The 27,968-nt window shown below is 41.5% G+C and overlaps 2 protein-coding genes across 2 annotated transcripts in view; one reads left to right on the plus strand and one right to left on the minus strand.

Moving 5' to 3' along the window:
• The first annotated feature begins 19,253 nt into the window (after window positions 1–19,253).
• Window positions 19,254–20,263, plus strand: LOC105484906 (G0/G1 switch 2). The gene is made up of 2 exons (XM_011746999.2): window positions 19,254–19,413; window positions 19,525–20,263. Exon 2 carries the CDS (start codon window positions 19,557–19,559, stop codon window positions 19,866–19,868), a length of 312 nt encoding a protein of 103 aa, XP_011745301.1. The 5' UTR covers window positions 19,254–19,413; window positions 19,525–19,556; the 3' UTR covers window positions 19,869–20,263.
• Window positions 20,264–21,922: 1,659 nt separating this feature from the next.
• The window catches only part of C1H1orf74 (chromosome 1 C1orf74 homolog), a 108,601-nt gene continuing 102,555 nt past the window's right edge, over window positions 21,923–27,968 (minus strand). Inside the window, exon 3 of the mRNA XM_011746991.3 lies at window positions 21,923–27,890. The gene's annotated coding sequence lies outside the window, so the exon portion shown is untranslated. The remainder of the gene's footprint in view (window positions 27,891–27,968) is intronic.

Raw genomic sequence — 27,968 nt, forward strand, 5'->3', positions numbered from 1 at the left:
CCATTCTTTGTTTTGTGGTATGCGTGTGGTGTGAGTGTGGTGTTTTGTCTCAAAGAAGCATGAGTCAGGAACAAATAAGCCCACTCTACTGGGAACTATGTTGAAAAATTTCAAAAAAGCATTTAAAGGAGACTATGGAGTACTATGACACCAGGAAAACGTAAAACTTTGTGTAAAATAGACTGGTCAGCATTAGAGGTAGATTGGCCATCAGAAGGAAGCCTGGACAGGTTCCTTGTTTCAAAGGTATGGCACAAGGTAACCTGTAAAGCCAGGGCACCCAGACCAGTTCCCGTAGGTAGATGCTTGGTTACAGCTGGTTTTAGAGCTCTTCACAGTGGTTGAGAGAACTGCAGCATAAGTGAGGCAGAGAAAGAGAGAGAGACAGAGAGGAGAAAGAGAGAGGCAGAGAGGAGAAAGAGAGAAGCAGAGAAAGAGAGGAAGAGACAGAGGCAAAAGGAAAGTCAAAGAGAGAAATAAAGAGAGAAAGAGAGATATATACAAGTAGTTAAGAAAAAAAAAGTGTGCCCGATTCCTTTAAAAGCCACAGTAAATTTAAAACCTGTAATTGATAATTGAAGGTATTCTCCATAACCCTATAACACTCCAATACCACTTTGTTGTCAGTGTAAACAAGGGCATATCCCGAAAGCACTGAGGCCTTCCTATTAAAAATCCTTAACCCAGTAACCCGAAGATGGCCCAAGTGCATTCAATCTGTAGTGGCAACTGCTTTGCTAACAGAAAAAAAAAAGTAAAAAAATAACTTTCAGAGGAAACCTCATTGTGAGCACACCTCACTAGTTCAGTTCAGAACTATTCTAAATCAAAAAAGCAAAAAAGTAGCTTACTAACTCAAAAATCTTAAAGTATGCGGCTATTCTGTTAGAAAAAAAAAATCTATACCAATTCTAAGTTAATTTGGACAAAACAAGGTCTTATTAATAGCAAAGGATAGGCTGGGCATAGTGGCTCACGCCTGTAATCCCAACACTTTGGCAGGCTGAGGCAGGCAGATCATGAGGTCAGGAGATTGAGACCATCCTGGTTAACATGGTGAAACCCTGTCTCTACTAAAAATACAAAAAAAATTTGCTGTGCACGATGGTGGGTGCCTGTAGTCACAGCTGCTGGAAGGTTGAGGCAGGAGAATGGTGTGAACCCCGGAGGCAGAGCTTGCAGTGAGCCGAGATCGTGCCACTGCACTCCAGCCTGGGAAACAGAGCAAGACTCCATCTCAAAAAAAAATGAAGAAAAAAAAAAATAAAAAGTATAATTAAAATCCCAAACTTACAAGGTTTTCAACAAAAGTAAAGTTTGCTAAAAGTTAACAGTGTAACATGTATTATACTAACGTCTATTCTTGTGGCCTTAGTCTAGTCCACAGACATAAAAGAAATTTGCTTTGAAAAAGAATGGTTATCATCTTCAAAAAAAAAAAAAAAAAGGAAAAAAGGGGGGACAGAATTTATGTAAAAAGAGTATTATATGGTAAATTCTTGTCCTGAAATAAATTAACTGGTTGTTTAAAGAAAGAAATAGTTGTAATAAATCAGAAAGTTGAAGCATGTCGAAGAATTGCCTATGAAAGTTGTGAAAGAGAAAAATGTTATTAAAAAAAATGTATGCAAGAAATGTTGTATAATTTAAAAGTAACTAGGCCTCCTGAATGTAAAACTAAAAACAAGCAAAAACAAACAAACAAACAAACAAACAAAAAAACAATAGTTTATGTGCAAGGTGTATAAGGAAAGTAAAATACACTTTTGGTAAAAAAATTATAAGGAGGCATGAGAATATAAATTTTTGCCTACATTAAAAGGTTAAAAATATGTATATTTTGTTTTAAAGGTTTAATCAAGTTTTAAAATGTTAATTGGAAAGAAAATTCTGGGGATAAACATTGGCTAAAGTTAAAGAAATATCATCCAGTTTTTCTATAAACTGGACATTAAAATAAAAGCATAGGAGGTTTTTCTTAAAACACCAACCTGCTCTTTAGCAAAAATTATAAAAGGTTAAAGAGTCTATAAAATCTTACCTTATGGTCAAACATTACAAATTGGATAAATATGTCTACAAGGTTTTATTAAAATTAGGTTTAACATTAATAACACACTAATATAAAGGTAAAATTTAGCTTATCTGGTATAAAAATAATACAAAAAGCATTGTTAAATGTAAAATGGTATTTGGCTTTCTTTGGTTTAAAAACTAATAAAAATAGGTGCTAAAGGAAATTTCTCAGTAAAAAGGCACTAAGGACTATAAAGTCCACTGCCAAGGTCCCTACATTTAAAACAAAAGTTCAATTTCTTAAAAATTATATACTTGGTTTATCTTCCACTTTCCTTTCCCTCAAAAACTAAAAGTCTTTTAGCACATGAACCACCCCTAGAAATTCCAGTAAACCAGCACTAGCCTGAAGATCACGTTCTCATCAAAGGGTGGAAAGAAGAAAAACTCAAGCCAGCCTGGGAAGGACCCTACCTTGTGCTGCTAACCACCAAGACTGCTGTTCGTACAGCAAAAAAAGGGATGGACTCATCACACCTGAGTCAAGAAAGCACCACCCCCTCCAGAGTCGTGGGCCATAGTCCCAGGGGAAAACCCTACCAAACTAAAGCTAGGAAAAATTTAACTCTTTTCATCTATTCTATTACTCTTTCTTCTTTCCTTGTTCTATTGCTGACCATCTAGTTATTAACATAACCAAGTCAATTTCGCCTCAAATTATGCTTGCCTTGTTGTACCCTGTGGAGACTTGCCAAGTCAAAAACAGCTTTCTACTTCAGAAAAGTACTCTGTCCCTCCTGACTCTCCTCAGACTGGGCATTAGTAAAGTAGGACCATTTAATGCGGGGAGATTTCAATAAAGACCCCAGTGCCAGTCTGGAGTTTTGCCCCCAATGTAGAGCTTTTATACAGTAGTTGGTCCAACATTCTGTGGACCACTAAAGAGCAAGGATGAACTGCACCAACTGGTTTTTGTAATTTCCTAAAATCATACATTCATTTTACTAGAGGATCATAGAAGTTAAAGACTTAAAACAAACTTTAGCAATTAAGACAGGATACCAAGATGCAAATGCCTGGTTAAAATGGATCAAATATTCCATCTGCATGTTAAACAAAAGCAATTGTTATGCTTGTGCACGTGGCAGGCCAGAGACCCAGATTGTCCCCTTTCCACTAAGATGGTGTTCCAGTTGACCAGGCATAGGCTGTACGGTAGCTCTTTTCCAGGATTCTACAGCCTGGAGTAATAAGTCATACCAAGCTCTGTCTGCTATATCCCAAAGTCTGGCACTCTGGGAGTTAGCCCCTGAGGGCCATCCAGCTTCCATCTTCTGACACTAAGTTCACTTTGTGTCTCTCACAACAGGGAGGAAACTTAGCATTCCTGGGAAACCTGAAAGGATACAGTGAGCTTAAGAATTTTCAAGAGCTTATCAATCAGTCAGCCCTTGTTCATCCCTGAGAGGATGTGTGGTGGTATTGTGGTGGACCTTTACTGGGCACCCTGCCGAATAACTAGAGTGGCACTTGTGCTTTAGCCCATTTGGCTATCCCTTTCACCCTGGCTTTTCGTCAACCAGAGGGAGAAAGAGACATTGTAAAGCGAGAGAGGCCCCTTATGGGTCTTTCAACTCTCACATCTATTTAGATGCAATTGGAGCCCTGCAAGGAATACCAGATCAATTTAAAGCTTGAAACCAAATAGCAACAAGATTTAAGTCAATATTTTAGTGGGTGACAGTTAATAAAAATATAGATTAGATAAACTACATCTATTACAACCAACAGCAACAAGCTTTTCATAAGAAAAAAAAAAAGAAAAAAACTCATGTTGGCCTCAGTCCTGGGGCTACCTGACCTGACAAAACCCTTTACACCCTATGTGTCAGGAAAAAAAATGGCAGTTGGAGTTTTAACCCAGACTGTAGGGCCCTGACCAAGGCAACTCGAACTCTTGGGCAAAACCTAAAGTCCCTCCATGCTGTGGTGGCTTTAATACATACCAAAGGACATCATTAGCTAACGAATGCTAGACTAACTGGATACCAAAGCTTACTCTGTGAAAATCCTCGCATAACCATTGAAGTTTACAATACCCTAAACCCCACCACCTTGCTCCTGGTATCAGAGAGCCCAGTTGAACATAACTGTGTAGAGGTATTTGACTCAGTTTATTCTAGTAGGTCCAACCTCCAAGACCATCGTTAAACATCAGTAGATTGGGAGCTGTACGCCAATCCCCTGCAAAGCAACTCTGAAGAAGACGACAAGCCCCGCTCCAGTCACACCCAGAAGCTGACTGGTCCACACACGGCCGAAGCATGAGGAAACTCATCAGGGGACTCATTTTCCTTAAAATTTGGACTTGTACAGTAAGGACTTCAACTGACCTTCCTTAGACTGAGGGCTGTTCCCAGTGTATACATCAAGTCACTTAGGTAGGACAAAAGGTTGCTACGGTCCTATTATTTTACTGTTAAGTGTTATTACTTAACAGTTATAATATAAATATAACACTTATTACTGTTAAGTGTTACTGTTAAGTGTTACACTTATTTTACTATAAGTGTACTGGAACTCTAAAAAGAACTTGTTTGTATAATGTTATTCTATACAAGGTATGTAGCCCAGGAAATGACCAACCTGATGTGTGTTATGACCCATCTGAGCCTCCCATGACTACAGTTTTTAAAATAAGATTAAGAACTGAAGACTGGTGGGGACTCATAAACGATATGAGTGAAGTGTTAGCCAAAAAAAAAGAAAGAGGTGCCCAAACAAGTCACCTTGAAATTTGATGCCTGTGCTGTCACTAACAGCAATAAGTTAAAAATAGGGTGTGGTTCTCTTAATTAAGAAAGAGTCTATATGGCAGAAAATAAGTACATTTATCATAAATTAAGACTGTACAAAAATAAATGTGGATACTGGTCTTGCATCATTTAGGCTACTTGGATAAAAAATGAAAAAATCCCGTCCACCTTCAGCAAGAGAAAGGTGCCCCTTCCTGTACCAGTGGTCAGTGAAACCCCTTAGAACTAGTAATAATCAACCCCCTTAATCCTCGCTAGAAAAAAGGGAAATGTGTAACCCTAAAAATTGATGGAGCTGGACTGGATCTTCAAGTAAATATCGTGGTTTGAGGAAAAGTTTATAAATGCTCTCCTGAGCCAGTATTTCAAAGCTTCTATGATGAATTGAAAGTGCCAGTACCAGAAATTCCAGGAAAAAGAAGAAATTTGTTTTTGCAATTAGCCGAGCATATAGCCCAGTCTCTCAACGTCACTTCATGTTATGTATGTGGAGGAACTGTAATAGGATATCAATGGCCATAGAAAGGTCGAGAATTAGTACCTACAGACCCAGTTCCTGATGTTTTCCCGGCTCAAAAAAAAAAAAAAAAAAAAATTCACCCTGATAACTTTTGGGTCTTAAAAGTCTCAATCATTAGACAATACTGTATAGCAAGAGTGGGGAAGGACTTCACCCTTCCTGTAGGAAGACTCAGCTGCATTAGGCAAAAACTGTGTAATAGTACTACAAAAACAGCCACCTAGTGGAGTTCAAACCATACTAAGAAAAATCCATTTAGTAAATTCCCGAAGTTGCAAACCGTGTGGACCCACCCAGAGTCCCACTGGGACGGGACAGCTCCCACTGGATTATACTGGACATGTAGGTGTAGACCTTACACCTTATTACCCAACCAGTAGGCAGATAGTTGTGTTATTGGCATTATTAAACCATCTTTCTTCCTACTGCCCGTAAAGACAGGTGAAATTCCCTGTCTATGCTCCCTGTGAAAAGAGAAGCATAGCTATTAAAAAAAAGTAAAAAGATAATAAATAGCCCCCTGAGAGAATCATACAATATTATGGGCCTGCTACTTAGGCAGAAGATGGCTCGTAAGGATATCGGACTCCCATTTACATGCTCAACCGAATCACACAGTTACAAGCTGTCTTAGGAATAATCATTAATAATGCCAGCAGAGCCTTGACTATTCTGGCCTGGCAAGAAACTCAGATGAAAAATGCTATCTATCAAAATAGATTGACTCTTGGCTACTTGTTAGTAGCTAAAAGAGAAGTCTGTAGAAAATTTAACCTTACCAATTGCTGCCTGCACATAGATGAACAAAAAGTAGTCGAAAATATAGTTAAAGATATGATGAAACTGACACATGTGACTGTACAAGTGTGGCATGAAGATGTACAATGATCTGAGAAAGTAAATGTTGCTCCAAGTCCAGGAAAAACCTGGATGGAAACAGTGCATGGGAATAGCAGTTCCCTTCAGGGACCTGGGGAAGAAAATAGTATTGCCAATATGGCTTTTGTGCAGGAGACTCTACTCCACTGCTGCGGCCTGACGTGCAGGAAGCTTTTCCCAGCCAAATCACACCACAGACCCATATTGAGTTTGTAGAAACTTTAACAACTCTGTCTTTCTTGAGTCAAATACTGTTAAAACAGGTTGTTCACTCTTGAATGTGGTGCCATTCTTAAGATACATGTGAACATACACACACAGGCACACACATACCTTTGCACTTTTTCCTGCTACATTTTATCTTGTTAGTTTTGGCTTGTTCTCCATTTGCAAGGCATTGGATTTGGTATGGACTTTATCCTGCATACTCTCCATCATCTCCAGGTTAAAGTCCAAAGTCTTCAGCTGGGCACTCAGGGTCCAGCTGATAAAGTTGCATTTTAGGCCCTAACTCACACAACCCCCTTCACAGACATGCTTTGATTTAGTCATTTGCTCTCTCAACCACACTTAGGCTGGATTCATCCAACTCTGCCTGTCTACACTGCCCTCTCCTCCTGTATACTTGGCAAGATCCTAAATCCAAGACTCAGACCAGATTCCTGGATCAGTGGTGGCTTCTCTGGCATTCTCTGTAAATTCTTCCCAAACTCTGGCAAGTGGACCTGACCTATACAACTCCATCAGCAAACAGTTCCATTCTGTTTTGTCAGTCTCTTTTCTAAATATCTCAAAGTTGCATACTTATGCTTGTTCAATGTTAATTATTTTGTGATTTATCCCCAAACATGGATCATAAAATCCTTGAAGTTAAGGAGATTTTTTGAGTTCATAGCCCAGTGTTTGCACATAATAGAGGCTCAATAAGCAGATATTGACTTCTTAGTAGGAACTCTTAAGGCAAGAGACAACCATAAAAAGTGCTTGAAGAATATGATTCCATGAATATCACCCCGTAACTCCCTCTTGGGACAACTTAGCAAGAAAATCACCCAGAAAAAAAAAATAATTTTCCCCTCAAAATTGGAACCTGAGAAAATTCATGATAAACTGATCCACTCATCAGCAGAATTTCAACCCTATGCAGCTGTGAGTTACACACCAACTTCCTACTCTATCCACCCTAGCTGGTACTTACACATGGGAACAACCAAATTAACAGTACTTTTGGTATTTGAAACTGAAATAGTTCTGGGATCAGGCCATAGATTCTAGTCACTCCAGCCTTTAAGATCCAGCTTTTAGAACCTTGAGAATGAAAGAGGTAAATGTGGGTTTAGGGGAGAGGAGGGCACAGACGGACAGATGGTCTTAAGAATCAAGTACCCCTAAACATGTTTTAAGAATTCTGTGTCACTCCCAAAGAATTAGGCAACATGTGTATCAAAAAGGTCTAACATTTGCTGTCTATCCCTGTGCTGACAATGATAATGTGTCCCACTGTCAGTTTCTGGCCCATTGCAGCCCTTGGCCAATGAGCACCAAAGCCAATATGCTGAGAAGCCCCTCCCCACAACCAAATGGGGTCTAGGAATGTTTGTTTCTCTAAGTCCATTGCCTGGGGATCAAGAGTATCCCAGGAATTGACATAAGCATTGAGGGGCAGCTTCTCTCACCAACAGCCCCTCTGTGTATTCAAACTGCTGCTTTCCTGGCCTTTCTGTCTAGATCTTTGACAGTGCCTGTTATTCTTTTAGTTGTTCTGGGGGTCTGAATCTCTTGTCTGAATCCTCCTCAGCAAATCAGTCTGCATATTGCATACTGATACTCTTCCACCCCCAGCTTCTGTCTGGTACTCACTCTCAGGGCCTGGACTTCTCTTCTAGTTTTCCTCATCACATTTCAGCAGACCCTTCTGACTTATAACCTAGAAACAAAAAAACACCCAGAACCATTCATTCATTCAACAAATATTTATTGAGTGCCCACCCAATGCCAGGAACCCAGCAACATAGTAGTAAACAACTCAGACACAATCATTATCCAGAGGAAGTCTACTGTGTCGTGGGACACAGACATTAAACACATAATTACCAAATAATTTATTAATTTTGCAACCGGAATAACCTGGACTTCTTTAGCCATCCAAGAGTCACTCTTTCCCTCTACTATCCAAATAACAATAATTCTGGGAATTCTAAGGTTAGATGCTAACATACAAATCCATTCTAGTTGTTGCTGCCCCCAAACACTTCTAGCTTTCTTATCACCATTTCTCTATGCTGTCCCCAATCTCTCTTGCCTATCTTGGCCCCCAAAGGAAAGCATGAACACATGGTCTTTCCTCCATTTTCCAAATAACAAAACACATAGCTGTTGAGTTTAAGAAACTTTACTGAAAGTTTGGAGAAGACATAGGGAAATGACTACCCCAAAATAAGTATCAGCTCTCACCACACCCAGAATTCGTGCAACATCATAGCATGTTCTGCCATCTCCTGAGCTCTGAAACTTCACCAGGTTGCAGAGGCTATGGCCCTCCCTCTTTCAACAAGAGTATTCTCTTTCTATGAATTCACTTCTCTCTTCTCAACCCAAGAAGAAAGCGTCTTACAAGGTAACAACCCAAACAAGTCTATCTGCCGTGGGATTATAATCCACTCTGTGCTGTTTGCCATCCATGAGCCTACATTCATTCATTGATTCATTCATTCAGGAACTATACCTTGATCACTTACTTTGTATCAGGCATCGCACTAGGTGAGGAGGTTATAGCAACAAATAAGACAGACAGGACCGTCCTTCATAAAGAAGACCAACAATAAGCTAGTAAACTAAAAACTATACCTGAGAATTACAAATTTTGATGCTTTCTGTGAAATACGAGAAAACCAGAATGATGTAATAGATGGGTCTCAGGAAGGGGGGATTGCCACTTTAGAAAGGACAGATAAGAGAAGTCCCCCTGAGAAGGTGACATGTGGGATGAGTCCAAAAGATTTAGGTCTGGATTTCCCAAAACAAGCTAAGCATATATTTAAGGTACCGGTAAGGTAGAAGCACCAAAATTTCCTTTGAAAATTTTTATTTTTTAATACATCAAAAAAGACATGGAAGTAGACCCCTTAGGAAAATGAGAATGCTGTAGGCACTTCCTTATACATATTTTAAAATGTAATATTGTGTTTATTTTTATTTAGATGGGCAGTGTAGAGGACCCTTAATCTTTCCAGGGTTTAGGATCTCTAAAGTCATACTCAATCCTCAGAATATGCCAGAAAGGGGTGTTCTAGGCAGAGAAGGAACAAGCAAAAAAGTCCAGTGGCAGCAAAGAGTTTGGCCTCTTCTAGGAGCAGGAAGAAGGGGTGAAAACAGCATGAGCAAGGTCAGGGGTTAAAGCCAGGGTTGGGGAAGGAGACAGGGGCCAGTTCACATAGAGGAAATGGTTCTCAACTCTGGTTATGTATGAAAAGTCCTCGGAATATTCTAAAACTTTCTGATGCCTGGGCCCTACTTCAGGAGATTTAACTGACCTGGAATGGGGTTGAGGAATTGGTATTTTTTTTAAGTTTCTCAAGTGATTCTAACATGTAACCAGAGTAAAAAAAAAACATTGACATGGGGCCTTGGAACCAGCCGGAGGGACAGAATGTTGAATGATGAAGAACATGGACCTTGGAACCACATTACCTGGTTTTGAGTCCCATCCCCACCACTGACTAGCCGTTTGATTCCCAGACACTTTGCAAAAGCTTTCTGTTCTTCAGTTTCCTCATCTATAAACACAGGTATAATAGTTTACCTACCTCATAGAGCTGTTTGTAGGCCTAGTAAGTTAATACACACAAAGGTCTCAGAAGGCACACACTGAAGATGCAGTAACTTTTACTAAAATAGCTGTGACTATCCTATGCTTTCCTAGAGATGGAAAGGGGTGGATGCAGACAAAGTGTCAGTTTGATAGAACTAACAGCACTTGCTGAAAAACTGGAAGAGGGAGATGGGGGGGGAAAGGAATAAAAGATAGCTTCCATGTTTGGGGTTTTAGCAATTAGGTGGAAAGTGAGGCTGTGTCCCAAGATGGGGAAGACTAGGAGATAAATCAGTTTTGAAGAAAAAAAATCAAGAATTTCATTTGGCATGCATTAACTTAAAGACACACTATTAGACATCCAAGAAGAGACGCCAATCAGGCAATATGTAAGCCTGGAGCTCAGGAGAGACAAACGAATTCAGAGCCATTAACATATAGAGCTGTCCTGTTTAATACAGTAGCCACCAACCACACATAGGGGGTTATTTAATTTAAATATAGATTAAACAAAATTAAACATTCAGGTCACCAGTTTTCACCACATTTTAACTGCTTAGGAGCCTCATGTAGCTAGTGGCTACTATACTGAACAGCACAGAGATGCAACATTTCCATTGCTGCAGAAAGTTCTGTAGGGAGCACTGAAGGAGTCTCAAACCATGGAACTGTAGGAAGTCATCTAGGAAGTGGTCCATGATTCTGGCTACACACTAAAATCATCTCCAGGAATTCAAATTGATTTGTCTTGGGGAAGTCTCAGGCATTGGTAGTTCTTAATAACTCAGGATGACTGTAAAGTGGAGCCAGGGCTGAGAGCAACTGACCCAGGGAAATAATGCAGGAGAAGAAAGGAAACATGGGAGGGCCTGGATTGCTCCAACAGTAGGGGCAGTGACTCCAGAACCAATCTTTCTCTAGAGCTCCTGATTCATGATTCACATACAACTATCTGATGAACATCGTTGCCTGCATGTCCCATAAACAGCCCAAACTCAATAAATCCAAAATGGAGCCCATTTTTCTCACCAGAGGTGTTCTTCCCCTTCTCATTCCCACACTTGGGAGTCACCCCAAGTCCCAAGTGATTCCTCTTCCACAGCACAAGTCTGCCAGGTTTTCTGATTTATCGCTCAGTCTGTCTCTTTCTCTCCCCATTATCTCTGTCTTGGCCCAGTTCTTCAGGGTCTCCTGCCTGAATTACTGTAACAACATCTCACTAGCTGCCTCTAGTTTTGCCCCTCCCTTATCTATCCTGCACTCTGCCACAGTGATCTACTCAAAATGCCAGTCTTGTAGTGTTTTGCTGTGTAAAATGTATCAGTGTCTCTCCTTGCCTATAGGATACAGTTCAATTGAAGACAGATTTGTCACTATGTATCAAACATCTCAAAGGAACTATGCACTGCCCTAGTTCTGAGAACACTGCACTGAGCAAGACAAAGAGCTCCTGAATAGAACTGCAGCCCTGCAATGGGGACAGACAAGAGGGTTATGAAAGGGAAAGTGAGGTGGCCATGGGAGCATGCAGCAAGGGGAGCTGGCCTTATCTAGGTGAGAGGAAAGGTCTTCCCTGGAAATGAGAGAACAGTGACACTTGGAGGATGAGTAAGAGTTCAACAGACCACAGGGGATGAAGAACATGTTCTCTACACATGGAAAGAACTACATGGGTAAGGACCTGAGCCTGCAAAGGAACAGAACAGTGTGACTGGCACCGAGAGTGAGGGTTGAGGGATATGGGATGAAGCTGGAAAAACAGACAAGGACAGGATGGTGGGTGGCTTATATGCCATGTGAAGAATCTGGGGCATTCCAAAGGGCAAAGTGGGGATCCATTGAATGATTTTAATTTTTATTCCACTAAGTTTTTGCTAAGCACTGAAGGATTTGAAAGAGAAGAGTGACATGGCGAAGTCCGCACTTTTTAAAAAGACTACACTGGCTTGAAGTGGAGTAGAGTGGCCAAAACCTGAGGCAGAGAGACCAGCTGTGAGGCCATACTAAATGGTCTGGGGGAGGCAATGAGAGCTTAGACTAGAAGGGTAGCAGAGGAGATAGAAAGCAGATTGAATTAACAGATGTTTAAGAGGTAGAATAAGTCTTGGTGATTATTATTATTATTATTATTACTATTTTGAGATGGAGTCTCGCTCTGTCCCCCAGGCTGGAGTGCAGTGGTGCAATCTCAGGTCACTGCAATCTCTGCCTCCCGGATTCACGCCATTCTCCCACCTCAGCCTCCTTAGTAGCTGGGACTACAGGCACCCGCCACCACACCCAGCTAATTTTTTGTATTTTTAGTAGAGACAGGGTTTCACCATGTTAACTAGGATGGTATCAATCTCCTGACCTCGTGATCCCCCCGCCTCGGCCTCCCAAAGTGCTGGGATTACAGACGTGAGTCACAAGTCTTAGTGATTTTTCACATTGGAGAGGTAATGGAGAGCAAGGAGGAAAATATGGCTCCTTGACTTCAAACCTGAGCTGCTAAGTGAATGGTGCACCTTAGGTTAAGAAAGGTGATTATAAGTTATGGGGTAGAAATATTGAATTTGGCTTCAGACACAGTAATTCTGATACCTGCAAGACATCCAAATCAAAAATGTAGAATAGGCAGAGGGATACACAGGTCTAGAGCTCAGATTTGTAAGTTGTCTGTGTAGAAGCAGCAATGGAAGCCCTGGCAGTAAATTAAATCACTGAAGAGAGCATGTGGAATAAGAAAAGGGGCTCCAGGACTAAGTCCTGAGAAATGCTGACATTTGTAGGTTAGATAAAAAGGACAATTGAGATAAAGATCCTGAGTTTTGTCCAGAACAGGGTAAGAGGAAAACCAGCAGAATATGGTATCATGGAAGCCAAAGAGAAATGTGTTTCTAGAAGAAGGGAGTGGTCACTAGTTCCTAGGCATGACATGAGTAAGTGATTATTTATACAACTGCTCGTTATCTGACCCCTACTTACTGCTTCCTGCTCATTTTCTGCCATTTCCCAAAATCCATCCTTTATGATTTAACACCAATCTTGTCTAACTTCTCTTGGACCATGTGATGCTTTATCTTGCATCCTCCCTTTTCATATGCAGTCCCATCTCATTCAAGGCCTCCCCATGCCCTGAACAACACCCTATCCCAGAACCGCCTGGTGAACACCATCCATCCTTTAACATCCTAAGCCTTTCAGGAATCATTTACCCGTAGGCCTTCTTTGACCACCTCCTCCCCAGATAGAATCATACCTGTCTCATTCTGTTCTCTTTGTTCATCTGGTATAAATTTCTATTACAGTGCCTATCCCAATATACGATAATACCTCGTTTACAGTCTGTGTCCTCTACTTCACTATAAGCTTCTTGAGGGCAAATGCAGTTTGTATTCTGCTTTTTTTCTTTCTTTTTTTTTTTTTTTGAAAAGGAGTCTTGCTCTGTCACCAGTCTGGAGTACATAGGCATGATCTCGGCTCAGTGCAACCTCCGCCTCCTGGGTTCAGGCGATTCTCCTGCTTCAGCCTCCCGAGTAGCTGGGATTACAGGCATGTGCCACCACACCCGGCTAATTTTTATATTTTTAGTAGAGACGGGGTTTCCTCATGTTGCCCAGGATGGTCTTGATCTCCTAGCCTCCTGATCTGCCCGCCTCATCCTCCCAAAGTGCTGGGATTACAGGCGTGAGCCACCACACCCGGCCTGTATTCTGCTTTCTATAACTATGATTAACACAGTGTCAGGTACATGGATGGCTTCAACGAATATTTGTGGGCCTTACTAGAAGCTACCTAAATGTCACCTAAGGAATGCAAATGTCCTGGGCTTTGATAAAGCATCATGGAAATTGCTGATGTAGAGCAAGAGGCAAAGACAACTGAATAATAACAGCCATCATTTAACGATTGCTTCATTTGTGCCAGACACTGCCTAAGTCCCTTACAGAGCTCTATCTCGTTCACTCTTCATCATACTGTGTTTCACAGGGGCTTATCATCATCACCACACCCCATTTAATAGGGGCTATCATAACTCTTACTTCACAGATGTGGAAATAGAAGCTATAGAAGTTAAGTCGCTTGCCCAAGGTCAGGCCCTAGCAAATGTAGGAGTCAGGATTTGAAGGAACCCAGATTTGCTTGACTTTAGAGCCCTGTACCCTTAAGTCCAACTGGCATTTGAGCCTGGGAAAAATTCCTTGTGCTGATTCAAACTTGTAAAGCATATTGTTTAATCTGGAAATGGTATGTAGGCAGCAGGGTGCAGTTAATTCTAACCACACCACCCATGGCTATTCAAGGCTCCCAGCACAGTCTGCATGCCCCAGCAGCTGGTGGCTCTGCTTGACCAAAAGATATGAAGGACAAAAGCAGAATGCCTATGAAGTCTGTTTCTTTGCCTTGATTTGTACCAGGGGTAGGCTGGAGGGTGCCCCAGAATGAGCCAATGGCTGCAATGTCAGACACTAAGTTGGGAGTGGAAGTGAAAGGTGAGGAGACCAGAGTGGAGGAAACTAAGCCAAGTTGCCAGGTCTTGGGCAATTTCAATACCAAGGCTCTGAGCCAAGGACAGGCTACTGTGCTTGAAATAACTTCCCAAGAGAGCCTTAACTGGTCACTTCGCCCTCTCTATCCCAGCACTGACTTTTAGGTCAATGTAACTAATATTGACTAGCCCCCTATACTATGTTAGCACCACAAAAGATACAAAGCTTTGGTCTTCCACAGAGCCGAGGCAAGCCCACAGGAAACAATGAGAGAGTTGTACAAAACGGTAATCAATCCAGTGCCAACCTGTGCAGTACAAGCCCCAAAGGCGACTGAAATTCACAGAAAGGAGAGATCAGGGTGTGCTGGCACGGGCAGTGGTAGCTTCTTGGAGCACATGAACTTGACCTCAATGAAGAAAGGAAGACAAAGTAGAATGAGGACAGCATTTCAGGTAGAAACAACAGTGTGAGCAAAAATGAAGCAGCAGCAATGAGAATGAATTGTTTCTTGGCCTGTGAAGAAACCTCTCTGTGGAGCAAAGGGCTGTTGTGGGAGAAGAACAGGAGAAGATCAGACCATAGAGGTCCTGATTTCCAAGAATAGTAAATCAAGCAAATTCAACATGCAGGATCCAGGAGTCCATTATGTGGGCAATAAGAAATGATCTTGAGCTTTAAACAGGCAGTTGACAATAAAAAATTAAATTTTAGGAAGATTCATTTGGTGGTAGTGTTTAAGATGGATTAGAGGATAAAGGATTAAAAGCAAAAAAAGTGTCCCCCCAAAAACCTGAATGCTTCTTTAAGAATCTACTAAAAGTTGGACTGCAAACAAAAACACACAAACAAACAACAACAACAAAAAAAACAGCCCCTTCCCTGCCAGGCTTCACAGTCCAATGGGAAAGCCATTCATTAATCCCATAGTTACCCATTAAGGACCTATTATGTGCTAAGGATTATACTGGGCACTGGGGACACAGTGAGGAGCAAACCAAAGTCCCCACCCTCATGAAGCCTATCCTGCAATGCACGTGGAAGACAATGTAAAACCAAACCATTAAGTACATCCACATATAGTCAGGTAACCAAGTGCTATGAAGAAAAAGAAAGTACGGCACTGGGTGGAGAGTGGTGGGATGCAGTAGTCACGGAAGGCTTCTCCAAATAACTGCCATGATATTTTAAGCCCAGAGAACAAATGAAATGGAGACGTCACTGCTATAAATAAGGATATTGAGAAGAAGACTAAGCTTGTAAGAGTACAGAGAAGGGAAGGAGTCTTGTTTTAATTGTGTCAAGCTGTGATAATAGCAGGGTATCCACACAGAAATATCTAGACTCTAGAATTCTAGTCTATAAGACCAGAAGAGATAGAGGCTACACATATAAATTTCAGTGTCTTCCCTTGATATCTGAGTGATAAGAAGCTTTCTTTCTAAAACTATGAAAGTAACTGAGGGACTAAAAAAAAGTTTCAAGTGGGGTAGTCTTAAAACTACAAATAGGCCGGGCGCGGTGGCTCACGCCTGTAATCCCAGCACTTTGGGAGGCTGAGACGAGTGGATCGTGAGGTCAGGAGATCGAGACCATCCTGGCCAACACGGTGAAACCCCGTCTCTACTAAAAATACAAAAAAAAAATCAGCCAGGCGTAGTGGCGGGCGCCTGTAGTCTCAGCTACTCAGGAGGCTGAGGCAGGAGAATGGCGTGAATCCAGCGGGCGGAGCTTGCAGTGAGCCGAGATCGTGCCACTGCACTCCAGCCTGGGCTACTGAGCGAGGGTCTGTCCCAAAAAAAAGAAAAAAAACTACAAATAGTTTTGTCATATCTCCTATTATGACTCCCTCCCTCCAGCTGCCTGGAGTCCCAAGGGTGGACAGTGACTTTGTGTAGGTGGCAAGCAGCTGGTAACAAAATAATAATTATTATTATATTATAATTATTGTAATAATAATTATTATTGAAGCTCATTTACAACTAACCATCCAAAAGACCTCTTTCCCCTGTGTCTTCAATCTCTAAGACAGGGTGGTAGGGACAGTTCTATCCCTCCTCTGTACTTACCCTTTGAAACACATGTACCCCTTTATGACTTTACCTTCTGAAGATGGCTCTGAATGTGTCTGAGAAAGGGATTTAGAAAGCAAAATATAAAAAATTTAAACTAGCCCTTCCTACCTTCCTAGAAGTGGCAAGAGTTAAATGTTGAGATAGACTCAAGGGTAGGATGACTGTTTCAGTTCGCCTGGAAGTGTCTCAGTTTTAGCACTGAGAGTCCTGCATTTCAGAGAACCCCTCAACATTGAGCAAAGTAAGATGGTTGGTCACCCTATGGCTTGGTTTGACCATCATAGCTATAACCTGTGTCTTACCCGTGTGCATGACACAACACAGTGCTTTACTTCCTTAAAAATGACATCAGCCCCATTAAAGTACGTGTTTAGTTTCCAAGCCCTACCTAGTCACCTTCTACTCTAGGAGCCAGGTTCTCTTTTCCCACCCAGACAGATGAGCCGTGCTCAGAAATTCCTAGACATGAGTTGACACTGGATTCCTTAGCCTTCTACTCCCATCATCTCCCACTCAGCCCCAGCTACCACCTAAACTAGGAAGATCAAATCTACCAGTGACCTCCATCCACGGCACTTGCTGCCCCTCCTCTGTCCAGCTCTTGCCAATATAGCTGCTGGAACCTGGAGGTCAAAGTCAAATTATCAAAAAAGGATCTGAGCTGGTGATGTGCGCTAACACAGCAAATCACAGGAAAGGAGAACTCCAGATAAATTACAGCCTTCTGACCTAGGAAGATGTGTGGTTTGCGTCTCTGTGTTACAGAAACACAGGAAATGCTTACTGGACCAGTCAATTTCAGAGTTTTGGGTCCCAAGCTAGGCTGACTCACCTTCAGAATGGAAACCAAGTGACAGCCCTCATATCAGGGCACACATCACATGCTCTTCCAGAAGTCAATGGGTTTGGAACCCTCGCAGATATTGGGAAAGCTCACTAATCATTTCTGCCAGTTATCAGAGGTTGCTCTGAAATTATAAGGAAGATTCAAAGAAAACACCAAGACTGATATTAAACTTGGCAGGAACCCTTGTTACAGAATTTTCCTGCCTGACAAGGTTAAAAGAACAATAAGCAGGAAACACAATCCTCCAGGAATAATCAATCCTCTTTGGCCCCTGGTCACCTTGACTCAAACAGACTAAATTCTAAAATGTAGAATTTCAAATAAGCTATTTAGATAACCTTGACCATTCTCCACACACAAGCCCTTGCCTGAACTATTAATAGCCAAGGCAAAGGGTAGTTGTTATTGCTGCCTTTTTAAACTGAACCATCTGGGAAATTGCTTCAGACCCCCCAAGAAAGATTCCTGTTAACAATTCAAAAACTAAAATATTTGATCCCTGACACAGCCCTTTCCCCTGACCCGCCCTTCAGGCTCAGTCTGACTGACTGCAAAGGCTGTTGCAAGATTGCATCACTGACCTTTGCAATTTTCTGGCCAGTTTGATTTCCCCTTCTTTCCCCTGCCCCCTCCCTTTCTCTGCTTAAAGCCCGTTGGCCAATTTGCCTCTCCTTTTCCCCTACTTTGCTAATTCTGGCATATCCATAACCAAAGCCAAATTAGAATGCTCCCTTGGCCCCAGGTGATTATATCTAATCCTGATCAAAATCAATCCTACATCTTCAACGTCCAAGAGTACTCACACTAGGGATTCTTACTTAAGCTGTCTACTACACACCCTTCTGCCCACAAACTGCTTCAAAGCTGAAGTTGAGCTGGAGCAGTGAAGTTGTACCCCCAAACCCAGGAGGGTGGCAGAGAATTATTGAGGAGAGTATGAAATACTTCCATTCTAGAATAGCAGACAAACTTCTACCAACAGCCCCTTCCATACTCGACCCCCCATACCCCAGCTCCCAACTCCACTCCTCAGTGAGAACAATTTGAATTTAAAGGCTCTTCCCTGATACACGGAAGTACATAAGGAAACAGCTTGCAGGCAAAGAGACTAATCTCTCTCTCTCTCTCTCTCTCTCACACACACACACACACACACACCCCTCTGTGCATAAAAGCACCATCAATGAATAGTTTTCTATCAACTGACTCTAGCTATACATGCATGCACCTCTAAATAAAACCAACCAGGCAGGAAAGAAACAATATTAGCACATATTGCTTTATCCAAGCGTGACCTGCTCTATTCTGTTACCCAGATCCCTCCCCCTTGCCTTCTCCTCTCTGATGCAATTGCCACACACGTGGGAAGATGATAACCCTTCGGAAGAAAAAGGAAAGCTTTTTTTTCTTTAGATGGAACCCCCAGATTCCCTCATTATTTATAATGTCAGGCTGTCCTGGACGAGGGAAGCTTGTACCCACTGACACCAGTAAGAAGGTGCTGTCATGTCAGAAATGTCCGCGGACACCTCCCTGGGTTCCAGGTCCTCCCCTGCGCTAGCCTAGAGTGGGACTTTCACGTGCACACTGGCCCTTCCGCGTGCCCCGCTGCCGATGACCCCGCGCGCGTGCCGGGTCCCCTAGCTCACACAGTCGGAGCGTGCGCAGCGCGTGGCCACCTCCTGCCAGGTCCCAGCGGGGTTCCACCCCCTCCTTTCCCCCTCCTTTTCTTCCTCCCCCTCCGCGTTCCCCGGGCTCTGGCCGAGCCAGTCTGGGCCGGGGAGCCCAGGAGGCGTGTCTCGGAGAAAATATATAAGCGGCCTCCGGACGCTAAAGCGGTGCCAGCGGCGGAGTCTCCAACGGGAAGAGCTGCAGCTGCCGAGCGGAGGAGAACGCCGAGGCCAGTCGGACCGACGGACACGCTGACCGCCGCCAACTGCAGCTAGCGCTGCCTCCTGCTAGCGCCCTGCCACTAAGGTGGTCCCCCTTTCTATGAGCCCTCCCTAAGATAAGGTGGGTGCGGGGTGGCGGGAGGCTGCAACCGTTCTTCGGTGGCTGAAGTCCCCTCTGCTGCTGCTCCTCCTGCAGGTCACTCCCGCCTCCCAGAGCCTAGAGCCGAGATGGAAACGGTCCAGGAGCTGATCCCCCTGGCCAAGGAGATGATGGCCCAGAAGCGCAAGGGGAAGATGGTGAAGCTGTACGTGCTGGGCAGCGTGCTGGCCCTCTTCGGCGTGGTACTCGGCCTGATGGAGACTGTGTGCAGCCCCTTCACGGCCGCCAGCCGTCTGCGGGACCAGGAGGCAGCCGTGGCGGAGCTGCAGGCCACCCTGGAGCGACAGGCTCTCCAGAAGCAAGCCCTGCAGGAGAAAGGCAAGCAGCAGGACACCGTCCTCGGTGGCCGGGCCCTTTCCAACCGGCCGCACGCCTCGTAGGAACTGTGGGAGACCAGCGGAGTGGGAGGGAGAGGCAGCAGACAGAGACAAACAGACCGAAAGAGGGAGAGACAGAGGGGTCGCGCGCACAGGAGCCTCACTCCGCTGGGAGAGTGCAGGAGCACGTGCTGTTTTTTTATCTGGACTTAACTTCAGAGAAACCACTGACATCTAGAACTGACCTACCACGAGCATCCACCAAAAGGAGTTTGGGATTGAGTTTTGCTGCTGTGCAGCACTGCATTGTCATGACGCGTCCACTACTGTGTCAATTATCTAAATACGTCTACCATTTTGCACTAGGGAGGAAGGATAAATGCTTTTTATATTATTATTATTAATTATTACAATGACCACCATTTTGCATTTTGAAATAAAAAACTTTTTATACCATATCTCATCTAATTCCTGAGAGGTGTGGTATCCTGGGGTGGGCAGCAGGGAGGGTTAGCAGGCGTGTGATGGTGATGGGGTCTTACCTGAGCACTGCAGCGGGAGCAGCTTCCTGAAGGTCAGGCACTTGCTTCACACCTAGGAACTGTGTAATAAGCTACTACATGCAGGTAAGTCTGTTGAGGACTCGTTTTTCCTTCTTGTTAGGGGTGGGAAGAGAGAAACTTTTATAACTTCCATGAAATTTAGCATTTTAAGATGAGAAGGTAGATCAACTTCTAAGCTAGAGTGAGTGGGAGGTAACTGATTAATTCTAAGGCAGAAAAGCTCTTTGATCCTCACACCTGTGCACCAGAGCTTCCCATGGCTGATAACTTTTTCTTCCCAACTGTATTTTAGAGAGCGAGACAGAGAAAGAAGGGAAGAAAAGAAAGGAGGGAGATCTGGAGGTGAAGGACAGGAAAGAAAGGAAAAACTAGCTACCTGGCAGGAAAAGAGATAAGCTCCCAAGAACACCAAAGCAGATGATGAGTCTAGCTCTACCCAGCCTTCCTCCCCATGCACCCAGATCATAGTAAGAAACTCTGGGCTAGAAAGAGGAAAAAATAACTGGTTGTTACAGATCTGAGTCCTCCTCCTCCAGTGTAGAGCTTCATCTGTAGTAATAGCCAATTTGGTGACTCTATAGGGCTCGGCAAAAGAAATTTTATACTTTAAAGAGTTAGCCAGGAGTTCGAGGCATGGCCTTGATGCTAGTCTCCTCATATTTTTCATGTCACCAGTCCTAATCAGGACTTTACTCCTTTCATCAATAGCTATGCATTTTTGCCAAACATATCACTGGCTCACATCATTGCCTCTGCTCAGACTCTCTCCTTTATCCAGTGCCCTACACACATCTCCATTTCATTTCTGCCAACTCAATTCCTACCCAGTGTTCCTGGCCCTGATCAAAAGCCATCTCTCTCTGAAATCTATTCTTATCACTCCCAAAGGAAAAAAGCAATCAGAATGTGGTAAGATTAATCAAGAAAAAGAAATGTATTTGGAGTTTTAAAAGAAAAGAAGAATGTCGGTGGCACCATGGCTCACCCAGTTTCCAAAATGGGAAACTCAGCCCTATACCAAGGCAGAGCCTCACTTTCAATGTCCAAGAAACTTCCTAGGAACTGACTCAATTTTATCCTTCCTGCTGGTCTTCCAAAATGCCTCTTTTATTAATTACTCCTTTGTCCATTCAGCTACCACCTTGTCTGGCTCTCAACTGCTCAAACCATCCTCCTCACCCTCTAGCACCTTCGCCCTAAACTATCCGTTGTCAGACTGTCTTCCTTTAATATCTTTCATTCTGCTGCTCCTGAACTCAAAAACATCTGAGACTAAAACTCTTATGCCAGGTTTCAGTGCCTCTGTGATATGCTTCCATCTCAGCCGGCCCTCTTGCCTGATTTGTCAGGCTGCCTAGCATGAACCCCGGTCCCTTTCTGTTCCCTTCTGGTTTTCTGCACCTTTGTTTACCTTACTCTTCCAACCTGAATGTCCTCCCACCCACTACCTCCACATCTTCTGAAATCACATACCTCAAATTCTCCAAGGGAGGTATGATTTCAAATACAGGTGTTTTGCCCATTGTCAAACTACATGTAAAACTGTGTGCTCTATTTTTTTTTTTTTTTCCCCCGAGATGGAGTCTTGCTCTATCACCAGGCTGGAGTGCAGTAGCACAATCTCAGCTCGCTGCAACCTCCACCTCCTTGGTTCAACCGATTCCACTGCCTCAGCCTCCCAAGTAGCTGGGACTATAGTTGTGCACCACCATGCCCAGCTAATTTTTTGTATTTTAGTAGAGACGGGGTTTCACCATGTTGGCCAGGATGGTCTCAATCTCCTGACCTCATGATCTGCCTTCCTCAGCCTCCCAAAGTGCTGGGATTACATGATTTTTTATTTAGAAAGTAATGCCTATGCTTTGAAAGTTTGCCTATATATTAAAAAAATAAAGTTGCCTAAATATATAAGTATGCCTATATGTTTGTGTAGAAGGAAATTCCCCATGCCTGTTTATATTCACATTACCCAACCCAATCAAATCCGAGCTATTGAAATCTCTGTTCTCACTGGTCTCCTCAATTCTCTGAGTTCTTATAGGCCATACAGCCTGAGTCTCATACTGCATCACTCAGTAATAGACTTTTTTTCTCCCAGTTGTTCTGTGGGCTTGGTCATGTCTCTTATAGTACAATCTTCTTGAAGTAAAGGATCAAGTCTTCAGCGTTCACAGAAATCTTTAGGTCCTAGGCAAATAGTAGGTTCTTAATAAATACTTGATTGTTTAATTAATCATTTATGAGGCTAGAGCAGTGCTTGTAAATGAAAGGAGAAGCAATTTTGTCCCCCCAGAGAACATTTGACAGTCTTAAGATATTTCTGGTGTCTGGGTGAGGGGAGGGGGCAGTACTGCAGGCATCTAGAGGGTAGAAGTCGGGGGGGTTTAAACATCTTCTAATGCACAGGACAGCCGCCAACACAAAGAATTCTCCATTCCAAAATGTTAATGGGGTAGAAGTTGAAAAATTCTGGGTTAGAGGAAAGTAAGGAAAAAGGGTTTGCTTAATAATTTCAGAATAAAAGTTATGAGGTAGTCTCACAAGGCTATGTCTGGTTACGATCAAACATGTTCCTCCCCCAACATAGGAATAAAAATTGTCTTTTGTCCTATTCTGCTTGGTAATTTTACCAACAACCTAGGAGAGGTAACAGGAAGTATACTTATCAATTCTGTTGGTGACACAGAGCTGAGATAGCACAGTCAGAACTCAAAACAACTCAATAGGCTGGAACCATGCACCAAAGAATAACCAACTGAAACTGAATAGGGAAAAAGATACAATACAGAATTCAGGTTCAAAAACCCAACTGCATGACCACAGAATTTGAAAGCCATATTCTAGCAGCAGATCATGTGAAAAAGACCTCAAGTTTTTTAAAAATTTTAATTGATACATTATAATTGTACATATTTATGAGTACAATTTGATGTTTCCACACATGAACACATTATATAATGATCAAATCAAGGTATTTAGCATAGCCATCGCCTCATGCATTTATCATTTCTTTGTGATAAGAACATTCAAAAGCTTCTCTTCTAGCTATTTTGTAATATACAATACCCTACTGTTAACCATAGTCACCCTACTGTGGAAAAGAACTCCAGAACTCTTCCTATCTAATTGAAACTTTGTACTCCTTGACCAGCCTCTCCTCATCCTCCTCTCCCCCATCTCCCCCTAAGTCTCTGTTAACCACACTGATCTACTCTATACTTTTATAAGATCAGCAAACATCAGCAAATATATATATATATATATATATATATATATATTCATTCCACATTTAAGTGAGATCATGTGCTATTTACTATTTGTCTTTCTGTGTCTGGCTTATTTCACTTAACATAACATCCAGGTTCATCCATTTTGTCTCAGATGACAGTACATCATTGTTTTCCATCGCTGAATAGTATTCCATTGTATACACATACTACATGTTATTTATCCTTTCATCCACTGCTGGCACTTAGGTTGATTTCAAGTCTTGTGCTACAACAAACATGGGAGTACAGATATCTCTATATACCCACTAGTGGGAATGCTGGATCTTATGGTGGTTCTACTTTTAATCTTTTATAAACCTCCATGCTGTTTTCCATTCCATTAGGGGCTGTGCTAATTTACATTCCCACCAGCAGTGTGTAAGCATTTCCTTTTCTCTACATCCTCACCAACACGTGCTTTCTTTTGTCTTTTGGTAAGAGCTATTCTAACTATAGTGAAGTGGTATTTAACTATGGTTTTGATTTGTATTTCCCTGGTGAGCAGTGATGTTGAACATTTTTGTCATATACCTGTGGCCATTTTTATGTCTTCTTTTGAGAAATATCTATTAAGGTCTTTTGCCCATTTTAAAATTAGGTCACTTGGGTTTATTTTGCTATTGGGTTGAGTTTCTTATACATTCTGGATATTAACCCTTCATCACATATATAGTTTGCAAACATTTTCTCCCATTCTGCAAGGTTGTCTCTTCACTGCTAATTATTTCCTTTGCTATGCACAAACTTCTCAGTTTGATGTAATCCCATTTGTCTATTTTTGCTTTGACTGCCTATGTTTTTGAGGTCTTATCTAAAACTTTGTTGCCTAGTCCCATGTCTCAAAATGTTTCCCCTATATCATCTTCTGGTAGTTTCATAGTTTTCTTATGTTTAAATCTTTAATCCATTTTGAGTTGATTTTTATAGGTATGCATGACTTCACAACGGGGATACACTGTGAGAGATGCTTTACTAGGCGATTTTGTCATTTGTGCAATCATCATGGCGTCTACTTAAAACATACCTAGATAGCATAATCTACTACATAGCTAGGCTATATGGTGTAGCCTATTGCTCCTAGGCTGTAAACCTGTATGGTATATTACTGTACTGAATATTGTAGGCAATTATAACATAATGGTAAGCATCTGTAAACCTATCAACATATCTAAACATAAAAAGGTACAGTAAAAATGTTATTATAATTTTATAGGACTACCATTGTATATACAGTCCCTCATTGGCCAAAATGTTATGTGGCATATGACTTGATATGGTGAGATGTCAGGATCTAGTTCTTGTTCTTGTTCTTCTGCAGGTGGATATCAAAGTTTCCCAGCACCCTTTATTGAAGAGACTGTCTTTTCCCCAATGTGGGCTCTTGGCAACTTTGTTGAAAATCAGCTGGCTGTAGGTGAGTGAATTTATTTCTAAGCTCTCTATTCTGTTCCATTGATCTATATATCTGCTTTTATGCCAGTATCATGCCGTTTTTGTTATTATAGCTTTGAAGTTTATTTTGAAGTCAAGAAGTATGATGCCTCTAGTTTTGTTCTTTTTGCTCATACCTAAAGATTTTCAGTGGTTACAAGTTCAATAAAAGCCAAAGAGGGCTTATAACAGGACTACTAAAACAAATTAATGCTTCATTAGTAGAAGTATAATGTGCAGAAAAAGAGAAGGGCAAGATGATTTGTTATACTTTGCATTCTGTCAGGGTGAAAAACAAAGTTTAAATCGGACTGCCTGGATTTGCTTAGGTTTGCATCTTGACTCTCCTATTTGTAGTTCTAAAACCTGGGAAAGTTATTTACACTCTCTCAAGTTAGTTAAATCCTTTCTTCATCTGTAAAATAGTACCTTCCTCAGGGAAAATTTTGCCAATTAAATGAGACAAAACACATAGAGTTCTTACAGTAGTACGTTGCATATAGCAGGCTTTCAGTCAATAAGAGTTATTATTGTTATTGTTAATATTTTAAGACAAACCTTGACCAAAAAAATTTTGCTTAATTAGAGTGACTAGGGCAAAAAAAAGTCCAGAAACTCTAACACATACAGAACAATTGAAGAACAATAGAGATATTAGATTCAGTAGCTTTACATGACAATTGTGCCAAATATTTCAAGAGCTGCCATATTGGAGATGATAAGACTTGTGTGGCTCAAAAATAGAGAATGAGAACTATCAAGCAGGATTACAAGGAGGCAGATGTTATATTATTAAGATATCAGAGTAATTAAAAAACATAATGAATTGCCCTGTGATATATAGTAAGCTCCCCACTACCAAAAGCATTCAAGCAGGGGTTGGAAGTCATCTGCCAGGGATGGTATAAACTGGAGAGGAGATTTCTGGACTTGGAGGTTGCATCCAATTATAAGATGCTAAGATTCTGTCTAATATTACCACCAAAAAGAGGATGTACTTCCCTTTCCAGCCTGTCTGTCCAGATCATCCCTTTCTTTAAATGCTTCTTTATTCTTTTTCTCAGCATATTGATAAATATGTTTCCTTTTTGCTCAATTACTATTAAATGTGATAAATTTGATTCGAAAAATAAATTATTTCTTGATTAAACTCATCTAATTAATACTTTTGCCTTTTGTAAAAATACCTTAACCTACTGGTCAAACCTAATAGTCTCAAATTTGGTCATAGTGAAATATCTATTAAAGTTATCTTCCTCTTCACAAAAGACCACAAAACTTTGATCAATTTATAGAAAGAAATATATATAGTTTTATGCTATATTATGTGCCTTCTCTTGCACTATATTCTAATGAAAACAAATAGTAGGTATCAACTGAGAATATTTAAAGTTTCCCACATTCGCAGGAAAATTTGATTGTTCTATAGTCATGCTAACCAGAACTAGTAGAAAACCCACTGGCTTAATAAATGACAACTCACCTGTTAAGCTTTTAGAAGCCAACCAATCAGTGATAGGCCCTCATTTCTGAGAGTCAACCAATCAGGAATGAACTCATGCCATTAACTGCAACTCAGAGTGCTAACCAATCAACAAATAGTCATGCTTCTATAGCTGATGTCAGTCCATTTATGTCTGGGAAAGTACACCAGTCCTTGATCTTCATGCATCCTCAAAAACCTAGATGAGATCAGCAGGCTGCTGTTCAGACAGATTGAGCAGAAAAGCTTACCCTTACTATAATGAGCAACAAGTTTACTATTTTTGTTTTATTTTATATATTAAATGGTGGTCTCATCATTCTTTGACAATTCTAGAAGCTCTACTGTGATTGTTTTAAAGACCTCCTCTTGGCAATATTCCAGGGAACATGGGACCAACAGGTACACTTACTGGGCTCCTTGTGCACAAGTGCATTTGTCTTTTAGATCTGCTGCCCAGTGAGAAAATCTCAACAATAACCTGAGCTCTGACTAGTTTTATTAAGTTCTCATCGCTTCTGTGATTTGCAAGCAAACAAGTCTTTGTATAAGATCATTTTTCCTAGTTCTTTGTATAATATAATTAGAAAATTTAGTCAACAGGTGCACACTTTAGTAAACAATTATACCTAGATCTTTGTATAAGGTCATTAGGCATTTTGTTTGGGAGGTACACCACTGAGTAATGGGACATAGGTCTTGGTATAAGATCATTTGACATTTTGTGTGGGAAATATACCATTGGGTAGTTCAACATAGGTCTTTTTATAAGTTCATTAGACTTTTGGTTTTGGAGGCATAAATATTTTTACCATTAAACAGTTTATTCCCTTCCTACTCTATGTTTGCTTTTGCTTGTCCATATTAAAATGTCTTATTGTATTTTTTTCTGGATTGTCTTATTTCTGATATAAGGGAGTGTTCCAGAGGAAATGAATGGAGATATATATTCCATAAGTTACCAATTCAATCCAAGCTAGTCCTCGGAGATAACAGTTGGAGGTCCAGTAGACTGAAAACCAATTTGGGAAAAGGCAATTGTCAGATCTATAAAAAACTTTCATGACAGCATGCCCTGTCTTGTTAGTCTGTGATAGGATACTTTTAGTTTGTACGCTGGGGTCAAAGATTTTGTCAGGTCATTAACTATGTGATCCTTTCTAACCTTTGCTTAGAAAGGGAACCCAAGATACCATTGACAGGCACACACTTTTACTCAGTGGCATCTCTCGTCCTTCTTGGTTTCTTCCATGTCAAAACTGCAGCCTCCACTGGGAGAACTCCTGCTTTTCATATAAAATTGCACTGTAATCCTAACTCTTGCACTTATTTTTGTAAACTGCAAAAAAAAAAAAAAAAAAAAAAAAAAAAAAAATTTGTTAGAATAGCAATGGCTATCTTGCAGAACTTCTGACAT

The sequence above is a fragment of the Macaca nemestrina genome, chromosome 1, assembly GCF_043159975.1.
Source record: "Macaca nemestrina isolate mMacNem1 chromosome 1, mMacNem.hap1, whole genome shotgun sequence".
NCBI classification, from domain to species: domain Eukaryota; kingdom Metazoa; phylum Chordata; class Mammalia; order Primates; family Cercopithecidae; genus Macaca; species Macaca nemestrina.